The 15,408-nt window shown below is 60.1% G+C and overlaps 5 protein-coding genes across 5 annotated transcripts; all 5 read left to right on the top strand.

Annotated features, from left to right (window-relative positions):
• Positions 1 to 827: 827 nt before the first annotated feature.
• Positions 828 to 2,333, top strand: LMXM_34_0720 (conserved hypothetical protein; the record flags this gene model as incomplete). Its single annotated transcript, XM_003879020.1, has 1 exon — positions 828 to 2,333. The coding sequence occupies one exon, from the start codon at positions 828 to 830 to the stop codon at positions 2,331 to 2,333; it is 1,506 nt and encodes a 501-aa protein (XP_003879069.1).
• Positions 2,334 to 2,977: 644 nt separating this feature from the next.
• On the top strand, positions 2,978 to 5,179 carry LMXM_34_0730 (conserved hypothetical protein; the record flags this gene model as incomplete). The annotated part of the gene is made up of 1 exon (XM_003879021.1): positions 2,978 to 5,179. The coding sequence occupies one exon, from the start codon at positions 2,978 to 2,980 to the stop codon at positions 5,177 to 5,179; it is 2,202 nt and encodes a 733-aa protein (XP_003879070.1).
• A 2,035-nt stretch (positions 5,180 to 7,214) lies between these two features.
• Positions 7,215 to 9,992, top strand: LMXM_34_0740 (conserved hypothetical protein; the record flags this gene model as incomplete). Its single annotated transcript, XM_003879022.1, has 1 exon — positions 7,215 to 9,992. The coding sequence occupies one exon, from the start codon at positions 7,215 to 7,217 to the stop codon at positions 9,990 to 9,992; it is 2,778 nt and encodes a 925-aa protein (XP_003879071.1).
• A 563-nt stretch (positions 9,993 to 10,555) lies between these two features.
• On the top strand, positions 10,556 to 11,248 carry LMXM_34_0750 (putative proteasome activator protein pa26; the record flags this gene model as incomplete). Its single annotated transcript, XM_003879023.1, has 1 exon — positions 10,556 to 11,248. One exon carries the CDS (start codon positions 10,556 to 10,558, stop codon positions 11,246 to 11,248), a length of 693 nt encoding a protein of 230 aa, XP_003879072.1.
• A 1,949-nt stretch (positions 11,249 to 13,197) lies between these two features.
• Positions 13,198 to 14,643, top strand: LMXM_34_0760 (conserved CBS domain protein; the record flags this gene model as incomplete). The annotated part of the gene is made up of 1 exon (XM_003879024.1): positions 13,198 to 14,643. One exon carries the CDS (start codon positions 13,198 to 13,200, stop codon positions 14,641 to 14,643), a length of 1,446 nt encoding a protein of 481 aa, XP_003879073.1.
• Between the last annotated feature and the right edge of the window lie 765 nt (positions 14,644 to 15,408).

Genomic DNA, 15,408 nt, shown 5'->3' on the forward strand with positions numbered 1-15,408 from the left:
GTTCAAAGCATGTGCCAACGTGCACGTTCACGAGGGGAACGCATGGCTTTGAACACATGTCGCTGTGTATTTGTAGTTTCCTGCGTCGTCACCGATGACTGTTTTCTTACCAAAAGAGAAAATCTGAATCAAAGCACGCGGCCCTTCTTCCTCCCACCACTACCCTCCCCCTCCCTTTATCCCCCTGCCCATCTCAGCACGCGCGTAGATGATGTGGCGAAAGAGGAGAGTCCAGCGAAGGGGGAATGGATAGGGAGAAGCAACATTCATCAAAGAAAGCGAGCTGTAACGCCGGTCCCCCGCCCATACTTTCTGATGTTGTCGTTGTGCCCCCTCCCCTTCTCCTCGTTGTCTTTCTACTTGTCTTGTGTGCGCCTCTGTACATTTTTGTTTACTTCTCCGTCTCGTCGACTCATGCTTGCTCGCTGATGCCTCGCTGGTCTTTCCTTTCTGAGCGGTGTATGTATTGGGCCTACACGGAAGAAGCACACACAAAAAAAACGCGCGACAGGACGAACGGCTGGTTGTTGCCAGCACCCGCCACGTGCTTTGCCTCGCCGAGTCACAACCCAAAGTCGTCGCACTCGCGCGGATGCACGTTGCCCTTCCGCTCTCTCTCTGTCCCTCCTATCTAGCGCATCTTAGCTTTGACTCACCATCTGCAACTACTCCCCACCCCCCTGAACGCTGTCCTATACCCCTCTGCACCAGGTACAAGCACAGCTGACTGAGCCACCGAGGAGCGCCACACAGAGCAACTTCCCCGCTCCTTTCCACCATCAAAACCAACGGACAGCATGCCCCGGCTCTCATTCTGGGCCGTTGGTATGCTTACCGGCTTTGGGGTAGCATACGGTGGTTACTATCGTGTCTACGTGCCACAGCGAGCTGCACAGCTGGCGGCTGACCAGCGGTTGGAGCAGTGCAAGCTGCCGTATCAAGACGTCATTCACGCCTATTCCCGGCTGCAGAGAACCATCGAGCACCAGGTGGCTATTGCGTCTTCTCTCCCGTCATCGTCGGCAGGCGCGCGACCGGACACCTCGGCGTGGCACACCAATGCGGAAAAAATTCGTTTTTTCTGCGATGTGCAGCGTATGCGGGCCGTGCTCTTGGGTCTCCCGCACCACTTCATCACCGAGAAGGACCTGCGTGCAAAGCTTCAGCAACTGTCCATCTGGGAGTCGAAGCACTGCACAGAGCTCAACTTTCGATCGGCTCCTCTTAGCTTTTCGCAAACGCTGCGGTCCTCTGCGTGCTTTGTGATCTACCTCCTCTGCTTCCGCGTGCTCAGCCCGCTGCTGAGGGTGTGGGATGGCTCTGGGGACTGGCAAGCCTGGCTCCAACACAGCGTGTCCACTCGTATCGTCGAAGCCTTGGAGATAAAGGTGCTGTTAACAGCTCCAGACAGGGAGTTGCTCAACTGCAGCAGTGGCGTTGCCTGCGAACTGTCTCGCGGCTACATCACCCTCAACGCGACGCACTGGATCGAAGAGGTCGGCTTCTGGGCCTGCCCCAACAACCCACTTTTGCATCGTCGGACCGCCAGCCAGCCAGCAGCTGCGGGGTGTCAGGGCGTGGACACCTGTCACCTGGAACTCCTGCGCGGTGTCCCCATCATGGAATGCTCCTCAAATGCCGCGCCGCAGCACGGTGGCGCATCGAGCTTTACCTTTCCGGCACTGCGGCAGCGGTGGTGCGACCTGCTCTGGTGTGGCCCTTCTGCTTCAGCGGCCGCGTACACTACGACGTATGCTGAGCACTGGCGTCGCCTGGAGGCGCTACAGCGGGAACGCCTGTCAAGGAGAACTGAAGGTGGCGAAGCGGTGCCGATGATGACGGCGGCTGACGTCTCTCTCGGGTACCCAGTGCTATCCTGCACCAGCCAGCTTGAGTGCGCCGTCGACAGTGAGGCGTACTACATCCCTGTGGGGATCAGCGGCTTGCCGCACGTCTTGTACGTGGACGCGGCGCACGCGAAGCCCGATGTGCGACCACGGCGTACGCGCGAGGAGACGTACGCCTGCGTGCAGCAGGCACAATTCGCACACGCCTCCTCGGCAGTGTCGGTGAAGCACGCAACAGCTGATTCAACGATCGCAGCAGCGCTACAAACGCCGTCTAGGCTGCACGAGTGGCAAGCCCACCGCGGCTTTCCATGCTGCCGCCGGGTGTGGTGGGGCGGTGTCTACGGCGGTGGTCCTCGTCGCTCGAGCACCACCCTTCACTACCATCTCGGCAGCGCGAGCACGGCGGCCGAGTACGCGAGTGCCGCCATCGCAGCCAGCCAAGCTGCAGAAGCCTTCACTGCAGCCGCCACCTCCGCAGTGTGATGGCGTAGACACACTGCAGATGAAGTGGAGAAAGGGCAAGCGAGGAGGTGGCAACGCCGTCTGCGCCGTCCTCGTCATCACATCAACTCACATGCACACAGACATCGCGGGTCTCTCGCTGTGTCTGTGCACGAAACAGACAAGAAGCAACCACAGAGTAGTCGAGGTGGTCCAAGATTTGTGCGTGGGTGCCTGAGGCCAACAGGCGCAGCGGCACCCCTCTTCTCTTCCTTCATTTTATTGTTACTGCTCCGCTGAGTTTGGTGCCGGGCGCTCCTGCGCGCTCTCTCGCGAAGGCTCATCTTTATGCTGTATGCCTGACCAGCCACCTCTCCTCCCCCCCTCCACGCCTACCTCCCTGATGGTTTGAACGCTTTCACGCACGCGCACGTGTATGTGCGGGTAGCTTTCTCGTGCAACGCGCAGCACCCTCCCTCCCTCCCTCCCACCACCATTTTTGCCCTTTCCTTCCGCGCGGAACTCTACTGTCTCGCGAGCGAGGAAAGGAGTGCAGTGGTGTCACGGTTGCCGCCACCTCACGCGGAGACACACCCTTGAGAATCAGATGTGTTGCTGTGGAAGCCGTCAGCAGCGACCACACTCACATCTTCCTACATCGCGCCCACATTCGTTCTCCCTCCTAAATGCGCCGCGCATCACGGACGCTCGTGCTATGCACACTCCCTCTGCGTACACAGCGTTGCCAGCACAGCACCCCTGCGCCGGCCCCTGGAGAATCGCCGTCAAAAACAGCCCCAAATGCCGAGGTGAGTGTGTCAACGGCGCCACCACTGTCAACCTCGTCATCGGCAGCACCTTCGGGCTCTTCCACAGACCAGCACAGAGGCGCCGATCCCCCCTATCGATCGCTGTATCCTCGAGTTAAGCTGCGTGCCACAACGCAGGAGCGCCCCTACAAGCGGAGAGGGTTTGTAGCCTTCGAAGAGGCTGAGACGGGCGACGAGCAGCGTCCTCACTTAGAGGACGGCTCTGCGCAGGTAATCGCCCACTTCCCCACAGTTGCTGAGAGGGGTGGCGCCGCCATTCTCCCAGGTCATCGGCGCTCCCACGCGCAAACGTCGCTCGCCACACGGGAAGACGGTTGCGGTCAGCTGAGCGACGCAGTGGAAGGAAACGAGGTTCAGCAGTTCCTCGACGAGGTGCAGCGACAGGTCGACGTTGCCCGGAACGCGCGCAACCAAGCCATCCCCTTTCCTCAAAAGCCGGAGGCGAACAGCCCAGCGTTTCGTCGCATCAAGCGGCACGCAAAAATGAAGATCGAGGTGCCGGACCCAGATTACCCCACATTTGCCCGAAAAGACCAAGTGATGCAGCTGCCCCCGCCGCAGGAGCATCCGTGGGTGCGAAAGAACACCCCGATTGGTCCCTTCATCGTTCACGGCGACGGGCAGATCCACCAGACGGGCGGGACGGGGCAGGTAGACTTCGACGATAGCTCGGTGAATGAGAAGCTGCCGCAGTCGTACCGTGGGCTGCAGCACCGGTCGACGCTGCAGCGGCAGCTCCCGCAGGACAACGGTCGCGTGCTTCAGGAGGCTGTCATTAAGCACAGCTTCACGCTGACCGGGCGAGGTGTCTTCGCGACGCGGCGCATTGCGAAGGGAGAGACAATCATGATTGTCCAGAGCACCGCACGCAACGTCGGTGTGAAGGGCGAACTGCAGCGACTGGAGGAGATGTGCACAGATATCCTCGCCGCCTGCCGCGACGGCGACGCGCGTGCGTGCGACTACCTGCACGACTGGATTCTGACTGGGCAGCCCTCCTCATTGCTGGAGCACTGGCCTGCCTCAAGCACGTCGCGTGTGATGGACGCGATTGGCGGGGAGGACGTGCTTCGCGCACTGGAGCTGCACCCGATCCACATCGCGCGCATGGCCGCCATTATCGACCTGAACAGCTTCCTCGTTGAGAGCAGCTTTTCGGAGCGCAAGGGCATGGCCTATTTTCCCGAGGCCGGCTTCCTGAATCACAGCTGCGTGCCGAACGCGACGTACGACATCATGCCGGAGCACGTCTTTGGCGGCACGGACTACTACCTGGATGAGGCAACAAGGGTAACCGCGACAGAGAGTGAGGAGGAAGAGAATGCAAAGGGTACCTTCATGGCTGCTGCCGACGACGACGACTCCGGCACGAGTTCCACGGCCGCCGCCCCGTGCCCCGCGCGCGCAGCACAGCCGCCGGCTGCAGGGGGGGACGTCTCGTCCAGTCAGGTCGCGGTTCGTGACGGCGTGCCAGAAGGACAAGGCGACGTGGCGTTCTTTGGCCACGAGGATCGCCTCTCGGCCTACGCGGACCTCACCGAGGCCGACGCCCCGGTGTATCTCTTCTGCTGCCGGGCCGAGAAGGAGATCGAGGCCGGGGAGGAGATTGTCATCAGCTACGTGCCCCCGCAGTGGTCCTTCGACAACCGGCAGTACGTCCTGCACGACCGCTATCGGTTTTGGTGCAAGTGCCCCAAGTGTTCACCTGTGCTTGACAAGAAGTACGCGCGGGTGCCGAAGATGATTGTCGCGATGGTGGTGGTGAGCATCGTGCTTCAGATCATGGTCTTTCGGCAGCGCCGCCTCAAAAACGCAGTGGACGACGACTACGAGCAGCTGGCGGCCATGTCGGAAGAGGAGCGACTGGAAGAACTGCGTGCGCGCGGCATCGACGTGGAGGCGATAACAGCAGGCGCTGTCGAGCGACGCAAGCAGCGGCGCGTCGGACTGTTTGAGATGCTCGAGGAGGACCGGCTGAACCGCCTGTACGAGCCGGAGAACCGTGGTCCGATGAACATTATCAACGTCATGGACGCGCAAGCGAAACCCCCACGGTAGTGCTCACATGTCGTGCTGTGTGCAGTGCGGTGTACGGAAGGTGATCAAGGTGAGAGCAATGATGATCACGTACAATGTGCGCATTTCTCGCGAGATGGTGGCACTGCTCCCTACACCATGGGACGTGCGCAGCTAGAAAATACGCACCTCATATTTACTACGTGTCGTAGGGGTGGAGAGCTGCGATCAGCAGTCGTCAACCTGCGTCTCTGCCCTCTTGTGCCTCAAAATCTCCGCGGGCTGGTGACGCGAGAAGTCCGAGATCGCTCTCACACGCTGCTGGGCTTGTTTACAGACTGGCCAAGCGACCGCCGTCCAGAAAACGCGTCACTCCGTCTCCTGAGGGCCCAGGGACAGGGCCCACCCCCTCCTTGCCTGCATGACCTCTGGCGACTGTCCTGTCCTCTGCTCGCACAGCATGGCAGCTGCAATCCACACGACCCCTCTCGCTCCGTGCAGTCTCTAACCCCCTCTCTTGCCACAGACGACACGCCAACGTAAACAGAGCGAATGTTTAGGCGCATCGCCTCACCTGTCACCACACCGACAGAGACCGCTACCGTCAAGCATGTCGGGTGCACCGAAGTCCGGCAACAGGCGAATGCAAGCGTCGTCTTGCTCTGCGTGAGAGGTGAAGGGCGGACTAGGCAGCAGAGGCACTAGCGGGCCGAAGATCCTGGCAAACCCCTCTCCGCGCCGAGGAGCAGCACCAGCCGCACGACCCCTCAAAGAGCTCTGAAGACAGGGCTGCCCATCGAGTGTCCCGGAGAAGGACAGGACAGGACAATCAGATGCTCACAGGGGTGGTAGCGTGTCATGTGGGAAGACGACACGCCGCGGAGCTGCATTTTCTTCTGCTAGAGTGCGCATACCAACGCAGCTGTGTTGCACGTGCACACGGGCAGGCACTTTGCTGGCTTGAGTGCCCGGATCATGTGCATACGATGCGCACGACGAGAGTGCACCCAGCTGACACACTGCCTCAAGGAACGTTCGGGTGCAGAAGCGGGAAGACTGATCCTTCGTTATCAGACTCAGGGTGTGGTTCCTCACACTCCCACGTAGCTGTGCCAGACCGCGGCTCTCGGGTTAGAAGGTGCGGTAGCGCTGACTGCGGGGGAGAGGGGGGGAGCTCGAGGTTGTAGCGCCACAGAAGAAAGAAGTGCGCCGAAGGAGACGTAGGTGGACAACATGTATGCGCGCACGTTCTCTCTTCCCCGGCTCCCCCGCGGTAGACTGGGGCAAGGCGAAAAGACATGAAAGAGGAATGCTGTGCCAAGGGGCAACACAAAAGCGAGCGATACAAGCGTGCGCGAGTTGTCCAAAGGTTTGCCCTTTTCGTGGGTTATCTCGAGGTCATGTTTTGGCTGGGTGAGTGGCGCAGTTGAGGTTGCTGACATCCCACCACCACCACCTGTGTCTCGCACAGCACGCCGTCATCTTACTCACGCATCGCCTCTGAGCTCACGCCTCCTCTCCTTCGGTCTGCAGGGCTTTCTGTTTCCCGGCCACTCCCTCGTACCCCCACCTCCGGCCTTTCTCCTTTTCGCCATACCTTGCCAATTGACCAGCCCGTGCCGTGCAAACCCCCTCATCACAGCCCACACGGATCACGCACGGAACCAGTAACCAGCAGGAGGAAGACAACGGAAGCCATACGATTCGTGCGCCCTCGCAGCAACCGCACGTAGGAAGCGGGGAGAGAGGAGGATCAAGCACAAAGTGTGTGCGCCAATGGCCATATAGCCCGTTGCAAGTCGAGAACGCGAGTGTCCCTCTGAATTGACGGCATCTGTCCTTCTCCTCAAAGCACATTGTGTGTGGGTCCGGAGGAGAGCAGAGGGAGAGCTAACCGGTGGCGTGTGCTTCCCGCGCACAGGCGCACCTATACATAGAGCAGTCAACTCTAGCTACATAGACGGCGCGTCGTCACTCGCACTCCATCGTGTTCTCCGCGTGCGTGTGCGTGATCGCAGCCGAAAAGAGAGCCCCCTTCTGGTCGGTTCTCTCTTCTTCCACGCAGTGACATTGTGTCATGCCCCGCAAGAAGGCGTCGAGAAAGGCAGCTTCCCCTGTAGCTGCCGCGTCGCATGACAGCCCCGTCTCCTCGCACCCCGGTGAACCGGCTGCCTTCCAGTTGGCTGTGGTCAACTCTTGCCTGTGCAACGAGGACGTGCGACTTCCTCGGCTGCCGACGCCGGCGCTGCTGGCCCCGTTTTACGTCCAATTCGAATCTACCGTCGCTGCGGCCTCTCTGCGCACAACGTCTCCATGGAAGAGCGACTACTGGTGTACGAAGGTGGCGCACGTGGTGCTTGGCCGCCACTCGGCCCTTCCGGCCGTCTACAGGCTGCGGCACGAGTGTGCTGGGCGGCTTCATGCGCGCGTCGTGTACGTGCAAGCAGCAGCCGTGCACCGGCAGCTCTACAAAGCGTACCCACCCCTGCCACGGAGCAGGACACATGCGATAACGGTTGACGAGGTCGGGGACGATGACGACGTGGTAATCGTTGAGCCAACGACACGAGGCGATGCTGTTGTAGCAGGTGTCGCTGGCCAGCCTACGCCGACTGTCTTCAAGACCTCGTACTACCTCCTCATCAACCACAGCGAGAATCCAATCTTTGTGGGCTCCGACCGGGTGCCGCAGGGCCGCAGCGTGGAGCTTCAGGAGGGCGACGTGCTGAGCTTCCTCGAATGTGCATTCGACGAAGACAGCGGCGTTCTCGACGAAGCCAACGTCGCCGACGGTGGCGATGGTGCGGGGGGGCATGGCAGGGACACATCAATCGACGCGGAAGCAGTGGAGTGTGCTGCAACGACGGTGGAGCAAGTTCAACAACTCGCGGAGGAGTCCTTGTGGCGATGCGTCGATACATCTGCAGTAGGATCCGCATCGCGGCCATCATCGTCATCGCCGCTGTTCACAGCCCTCCAAGTGCGTGTACCTCACCGCACCGTGGCAACACGTCGTTTCTACGAAGTGTCTCACGTAGTTCAGGAGTACATGCGTTGGTGGCACCGCCACACAACGCAGCTTTTCGAGCACCGCCACGTGAACGGCAGGCACCCCGCATCACCCCCGGTCGAGCCGATGGGCGTTACCTTTTCTTGGATGGTGTCCAGCAACCACCTCGTACGCGCGCCGAGTATCGCTAACAGCGGCGTCGGACCTGTAACGCCGGTTTGCGCCAAAGTGGAGGGTGCCTGTGATACCTCAGCCGCAACAGTGAGGCAGCCCTCCTCCTCCCCTCCCCCTCTTTGCTCCCAAGGCAGGGGGAGTCGCAGCTCGTCTCCGCTGCCCCATATGCAGCAACAGCAGCAGCACCGTTTCTCCGAGGACCTCCTAAAGACCCCTGCTGTCGTCACGGCGCTACGGCAGTGGTTGAAGGATACGGAGGATATGGAGGAGGTGGCGGATGAGGTGCACTCGCCACTGGCAGCGCGGCTGGTGCTGGACCGTGCATGGCTCTGGCGCCTTGTTCGCCACCACCATCGGCAGCAAGCGACACCTCAGCCGCCGCCCTCGAGTCCTGCCGCACGCGGAGCGTTCAGCCCTTCGCTGGTGAAGCTGGAAGACAAGACGACGACCACCGCTGGGCTGGCGTGCGCCGCGACGCTGAAAAAGCGGGAAGGCGCGGGCCCCGGCAGTGTGCCCCCGCAACTTGGCGGCTCCTCTTCTCCACAGAGCGCATCTGACGACGTGGCGGAGCGCTTTCGCATCTCCGTGTCGACTGTGTTTGACGATCCCGTGGCCACCGGCCACGGTGCGTCGCTGGCGCCCACCGCCACGCCGTCACGTGGGGCAAGCGTGGTGCAGACAGTGCTCGAGGAGCTGCGGCAGAGTCACAGCAAAAAGAAGAGCCCCGCCAGCGAGCAGGGAACGCACGCTCTACTACCTCCGTTGTCTGGGAATATGCCCATGGTGGGCACTGACGTTGCTCGCGCTGCGCCAGATGTGCGCCGAACTCTCTGCCTGGACGCCGATCCGATCCACGTGTACGTGAACAACAGCACACACTGTTCAGCGAGGCCTGTGAGCGCAGAGGCATCACAGTGGCCGCTAAAGCGTCTATCCTCTCCAGCGGTGTCTGTCGGGATGCCGACACGCGTGCCAGCGGTGCGCATCAGACCGGCAATGCTCCCGGTCTACGTCTTCACTCGCCGAAGCCCAAGCCCCGACGTGTACACGCGCGAGCAGAGTGTCTTCACATACGCACACTCCTTTTCCTCTCCAACAGTGATAGGTCACGCTAGCGGCGCTGGGGCGTCGGGGTCTACGTCGAGGCTCGGCAACGCCAAGCAGTTTGTGTACTACTACGACGAGACAGACAATCACTCCCCTGGCGCCGCCGTCGAGTATCATCAGTCACGATCGCGAGGAGGCACGCGGGGACAAGGTGGTCGTTGGCGGAACGGTCAGCAGAGGGAGACCACCGGTGGCGGCGCAGCGAGTGATCCTTTGCCCGCGTTTGTTGAACCGTCGTCGCCGGTACCCACAACAGCGGCGCCGCTTTCGCATGAGTCACACGCGGATTCGAGCGAGCATGAAGACAGCTTCCTCTGGGTCGATGAGTCAGAGAAGGCTGAGAAGATGCCGTGTGCCTCCACGACACGAAAACGACGGCATGGCAAGAAGGCCTCAGCCACGCGCAAGCGACGCGCCTCTGAGGCGATGCCGTCGGCGGCAGTGGCGAAAGCGGCCCGTGCCGATGGCACCTCCGTAGCATCCGAAGCCCTGCCGCCAACGCCAACAACGAAGTCGACGCCATCACGGCATGCCAAGACGACTCCACGCATCAACTCGAGGTAGGCAACGCCGTGATGATGGGGAGTTCATCCGGCAAGGTGCAGAAACAGGGTGCGGTACTTTGGACCCTCTTCCACCTCTCCTTCACAGAAACCTCTTGAGGACACACAAGAACAACAACAAAACATGAGCAGCAGGGAGGCCTAGAGTAGCAGCAGTGAACGAGTCCCCGAGAAGTCGCGATACAGCCGAGCCGAGTCACGTGTGCATCCGTTGCTCTTGCATGCGCGCCTCTGTGTCTGTGTGCCGGCATAAGGATCTCTCGAAGAGCACGACGCCACGCTCAGTCACTCCCATCGTGGACAAGCGCCATTCGCAAAAACAGCTCTGTTGATTTCATCGCCGTTCATTATCCCCCTTCCCCCCCCACCCACCACCATCGCTCACCCTCCTCTCCCTACCTCCCTCCCTCCTACCCTCGTATTCCTTTTGTTCTGTAACAAATCCGGTTCTGTGCGTGCTACACATCCGCTGCTATTCAAGACCCACACGCGCACGCACATACATTCATACACTGCCATACTCTCCCCTCCCTCCCTCCCCCTTCCTTCGCACGTACTCTAAAGATGCCACCGAAGCGTGGTGCTTTGGCGCAGGCAATCCGCGACACCTTCACTGAGGAGGCGAGTTTGGCCGTGGTGGAAGAGTGGTCCTCGAAGGTGGTGAGTGACCTCGAGGCGCGCGCCTCGAACGCACACCACGCATGGCTGGAAGTGTTGGCGAAGCCCTACACGGCCGACGCCGCGGAAACGGTCCCGGTCACCGTCGTCGCGTCGCTTCGTGAATTCCAAGGGCAGCTGCACGACATGTACCGCGCCGCCGAAACGATCCGCACCGTCATCGCGTGCCGAATTCCGGAGCTAAAGGCGGAGGACAACCTCGGCGTGGAGGTGCAGATGACCGTCTTGAAGATGATCGACTCGCTGGAAGGGAAGCTGCTCGGTAGCTCCAGTGGCGACAAGGAAGGCGGTGCGCCAGGTGTGGCGGGCATGTACGCGGCACGCGAGTACCTTGCCGCGCGCGGGTCTGTGGAAGACAAGGTGCTCGGCAAGGTCAGCGACGACGACAAAAAGACTAAGTCCGCCGCACCGTCGGTGCTGATGGAGCTGCAGCAGATTGATGCGGATGCGCTGTTGAGGCTAGAGCTCAGCGCCACGCAGATCTCGACCCAGATCCGCTCCTTCATCAACGCTTACGCAGTCAACTGGAAGAAGCTGATCCAGCCGCGCTCCAACGCATCAGAGAAAAGCATCAGCTAGATGTTGTATCAGTGACGGAGAAGAGACACCCTCGAGTTATGGAGGGGCAATGGCGTCGGGAACATCTCATCCGCGCTCTCCATCTCGTGCAGGTGCGGGGCCGCCTGCACAAGGACGACGCTGCACTTCCGCTGTACCCGTGCCCGGGTCGTGCCCACTTTACATCCGCACCTCCCCCTCCCTGCCTCTCTTCCCATCTCGTCCTCGTCAGGGGTACTCGTGGTCGTCACCCACACGTCTTGGTGTTCCCCACTTGAACGGTTGTAACAATTCTCTAGAAGGGGGAAAAGGAGGGCGCTACCTCTTTCCTGTTTTTTTTTATCTAGTATGCGTGTCTGTGCGTGTGTGCGTGTGTCTGTATGTGTGGTGGTGGCAGTGGGGAGTGCGTTGTCAGCACTGCTAGTGTTCACTTGCCCTCTGTTCTCCGCCCTCTCTTCAGCCACAGCTCCTCGTCTTGCGCCCCACTCCTACCCCACGAGTTGCCGGGTCTTTCGAGCCGTTTATTCATCAGTTTTCGGGGTTGACGCTGCTGTCGTCCGTCTCCTCATTCTAGTTTTATTTCGTTGCTCGTCCCTGACGATACCGGCCACCTCAGTATGTGATATCAGGGCCTAAGTTACTCACACTCTCTGTTGGGAAGCCAAGCGCCTGCACCGTCTGCCCTCGGGTAACAGCTGCAGACTCTTGGTGCCGACAGGACAGGTCTGGGCTGGCGCCGTGCGGATGAGACTTGTGACCATGACCACGTTTGGACCAGCTCATCACGGATAGTGTCGGCGATTTGGCAAATTCATGTCTCTGCTCCCTGTTTCGCTGCTTGTGCTGCGCTGCGAAGATGCTGAGCGTAATCCTGGGCATAACCCATGCTGTATGCAGTAGAACTGCAGTTGGCCGAACGACGCCAAACGGTGTTGGGGATGGCCCGGCTCCTGTACACAGCCGCAGCCCACCAGAAGCAGGCGAGCTGTGGCTGCATGCGTATATGTGTTGGAATATTCATGGTAGAGTGACACGTTGAAGCAAAAAAAAAAAACGGTCCCCGTTGAAAAGGAGGGGGTGGAGCTGGGTGTGTGTGCGTGTGCGTGTGTCTGTGTCTCCATGTACAGTGGAGCGCAGCTGTTTGTCCCGCTTTCTACCCCTCTTTAGCGGCGACGGTGTGGCTTCTTGCGTGCGCACACGTGACGGCGTCTCCGTCGCAGCGACACAACGCACGCCTGCCGCAAGAACTTACGAGGACGAAAAACAAAGAAAGACGGAGAGTGCGCTACCCAGGATCGACCCTTGTTTCCGCCTCCATCTCGTCGTTTGTTCAGAGCGCTCTCTACAAGTGACATGGTGCAGAGAAGACCGTCATCCATGCGCTCCATGATTCACCGAGCTTAGCCGCCATGATAACCATTACCCGAATCCCTCTTCTTATCACTCCCTACGTGGCCACGCCACACGCTGAACCGTACGCATACACGGCCACGTGCGCATATCGCATCTCCGCACCTCCGCCCTAGTCGCCACGTAGTTTGTTCGTGCGCACTTTTCTGTTTTCTTCTTCTCCGCCATTTTTGATTTTTTTTCGGAGCTCCGCGAGGCGTACGTCTCGGGACGCCTCCTCACTGCGCGTCCCCTCGCTACGATTCTACACTCGCATCGCTCACTCTCTGTCGCCCTCCCTCCCCCTTCGCCCCCTCCCCCCTCTGTTGGAGTGAGAGCACGCTGCTGATTACCTTGGCTTGGTTTCGTTCTGTGCTTAGGGTGTGTGCGCGCGCGCCTTGGAACGCCGTCTCCCTCCTCCTCTTCCGCTTTCTCCCATACGCCCACGTCTCGCGGATCCCCCACCCCTCTCTCTCAGACACACGCTGTTCTCTATCACTTCTTGGTTTTTTTTCGCTAACCCTTCTACCTTCAGCTATCACTCGTGCCCCCACCCCTCTCCCACCCACCCACGTGTAATTATGTCTGCGTCTGAGGTGCAGCACTCCTACTACCCCGCGAGTGCGGCGCACACGAGCTATCAAGCCGGCTCCTCTCTCCTCGAGGCCGGATACAGACCCACAGATGAGGAGTGCGCCACCCTCGCGGCACCGATCGCCAGCTTCCTGCGCAACTGCAGCTGCTACGACATGCTCGGTGTTTCAACGCAGGTGGTGGTCCTTGACGTGCAGGCGCCGCTGTCGGTCGCCTTCATCGCCGCCCAGGAGACGCGCATCCAGAGCTGCGTCCTGTGGGACCCGCGCAAGCGGCAGTACGTTGGCGTACTCACCTCCACCGACTACATTTGCATTCTCCTGTACTGCCAGGCACATCCGAAAGAAGCAGACGCGGTGGCCTTGTGGACGATCGAGCACTGGCAGGAGGTGAGGACGGCGCAGGGGCTCGGGTGGCCAAAGGAAAAGCTGGGTGCGCCGTCAGGACCAAAGAGCGGTATCATCACATGCAAGACAGACACCTCGCTGCACGACTGCCTGCAGATGATGCGGGAGCACTGCGTCCGCCGCATCATCGCCCTAGCGGAGAAGGAGGGCGAAGACTTCAGCCTCGTCGCCATGATGGATGTGGAGCAGATTGTCGAGTACCTTGGCGTGATGTTCTTTCATATTGAGAAGGCCGGTGGTTTGATCGGCCGGGCCGGCGGCGGCGCGAACAGCAGCACCGGCGACGCAGCAGGTGACGGCGCTGGTGGTGTTGGTGCCCCTCACCGCACGAACTTGACGCTATCCACAGCGACAAACACGGCCAGCGTCGCCGGCGACAGCGGCCTCTCCTCACCGCAGCACAGCAGCAGTCACCAGATCAGGTCAAACAATTTCGACGAGTACGATGACGACCCGCAAGGCGTCTTTGCTCTTGGCGAGGCCTATGTGCTGCCCCCTTACGTCGCGTCTATCATCACCCAGGCAGAGGCTGCCGGGGCGAGCGGGTCTGGTGGCGTTGGCATCGCTTCTGATGTGCGCGTCGGTCCCTACAGCTCTATCTTCGATGTCCCGTTCACGTATGTGCCACAAGTCGGTGCGCACCGCCGGAAACCCATCTTTGCAACGATGGAGCAGAAGCTGAGCGAGGCGCTGACGCTCATGCTGGACCACAACACGGAGAGCATCGCCGTTTGCTCTCCGAAGGAAGGTATCATCATCGACGTTGTCAGTCGCAGCGACTTGCTGCGGATGGAAAACCAGGGCGTGTACGATACACAGCTGACGGTGCGGGAGGCGCTGGCGAGCAAGATTAGCGACCACATCTTTGTCTTTTACGAGAAGGATACGCTGCGGGAAATCTTCTCCCACTTTGTGCGGCGCCGCGTCAAGGAGCTCTTCATGGTGGACCCGGACACAGGGCGGCTGCTAGGGCAGTTGAACGTTGCAGAGTTCGTGTACTTTCTGGTCTTCGGTCTCAGCGATTAAGCGTTACCTGCTCGCCTTTCCTCCCTCACAACAGCCCGAAGTGCATAAAGCAGCTGTGGTACTGTCCATGCTGACTGCAGAAGGAGAGAGAGGGGGACACAGTTATAGGATTGCCATCGGCGTGCATTGGCGATGTAAGACAAGCGTGCGGTTGCCTAGCCGTGGTGCTGGCGTGTATGTGCGCATGTTTATGTTTGTGTTTGTGTGTGTGTGTGTGGCGAGTGTGTGGAGGGCGGCGGCTGTTGCTGTTGCGTTACGCTATTTTGCCTCCGTGTGTGCGTGTGTGTGTGTGTTGAGCTTTGCTTGACGATTTTATTTTCATATCTTCGCTGTTGTTCTTCTCGTTCGTTGGGCGGTTGCTCTCTGCGGTGCCGTGGTGGTCGCGGTGTATCGGAGTGGGACAAGGGAAGAGAGAGTAGACGCAAGAAGAGGGAGAGGGGAAGGAAGTGGCGCAGGTGCACAACAAGGAGTTGATACAGGGATGACGCCCCCACCTACTCTCTGTGTGCCTGTCTGTATGTGTTTATGTTCTCCCCCCCCCTCAGCTTGTTCTCGGCACACATGCTTCACCCCTCTTTCCGTGATCAATGTGTTTTTTCTTCCTTGTTCTTATTCTCTGTCTGTGTGTGTGTGTGTGTGTGTGTGTGTGTGTGTGTGGACGGGTGCCAAGTGCGCACCCCAATTGCCTCAAGGAAGTTGCACGCGTCTGAGAATCGGACGCTGAGAGCTGCGGAGCCACATCCACGAATTTGGGTTTTTTCTTTC

The sequence above is a fragment of the Leishmania mexicana genome, chromosome 34 (genome assembly GCF_000234665.1).
Source record: "Leishmania mexicana MHOM/GT/2001/U1103 complete genome, chromosome 34".
NCBI classification, from domain to species: Eukaryota; Euglenozoa; class Kinetoplastea; order Trypanosomatida; family Trypanosomatidae; genus Leishmania; species Leishmania mexicana.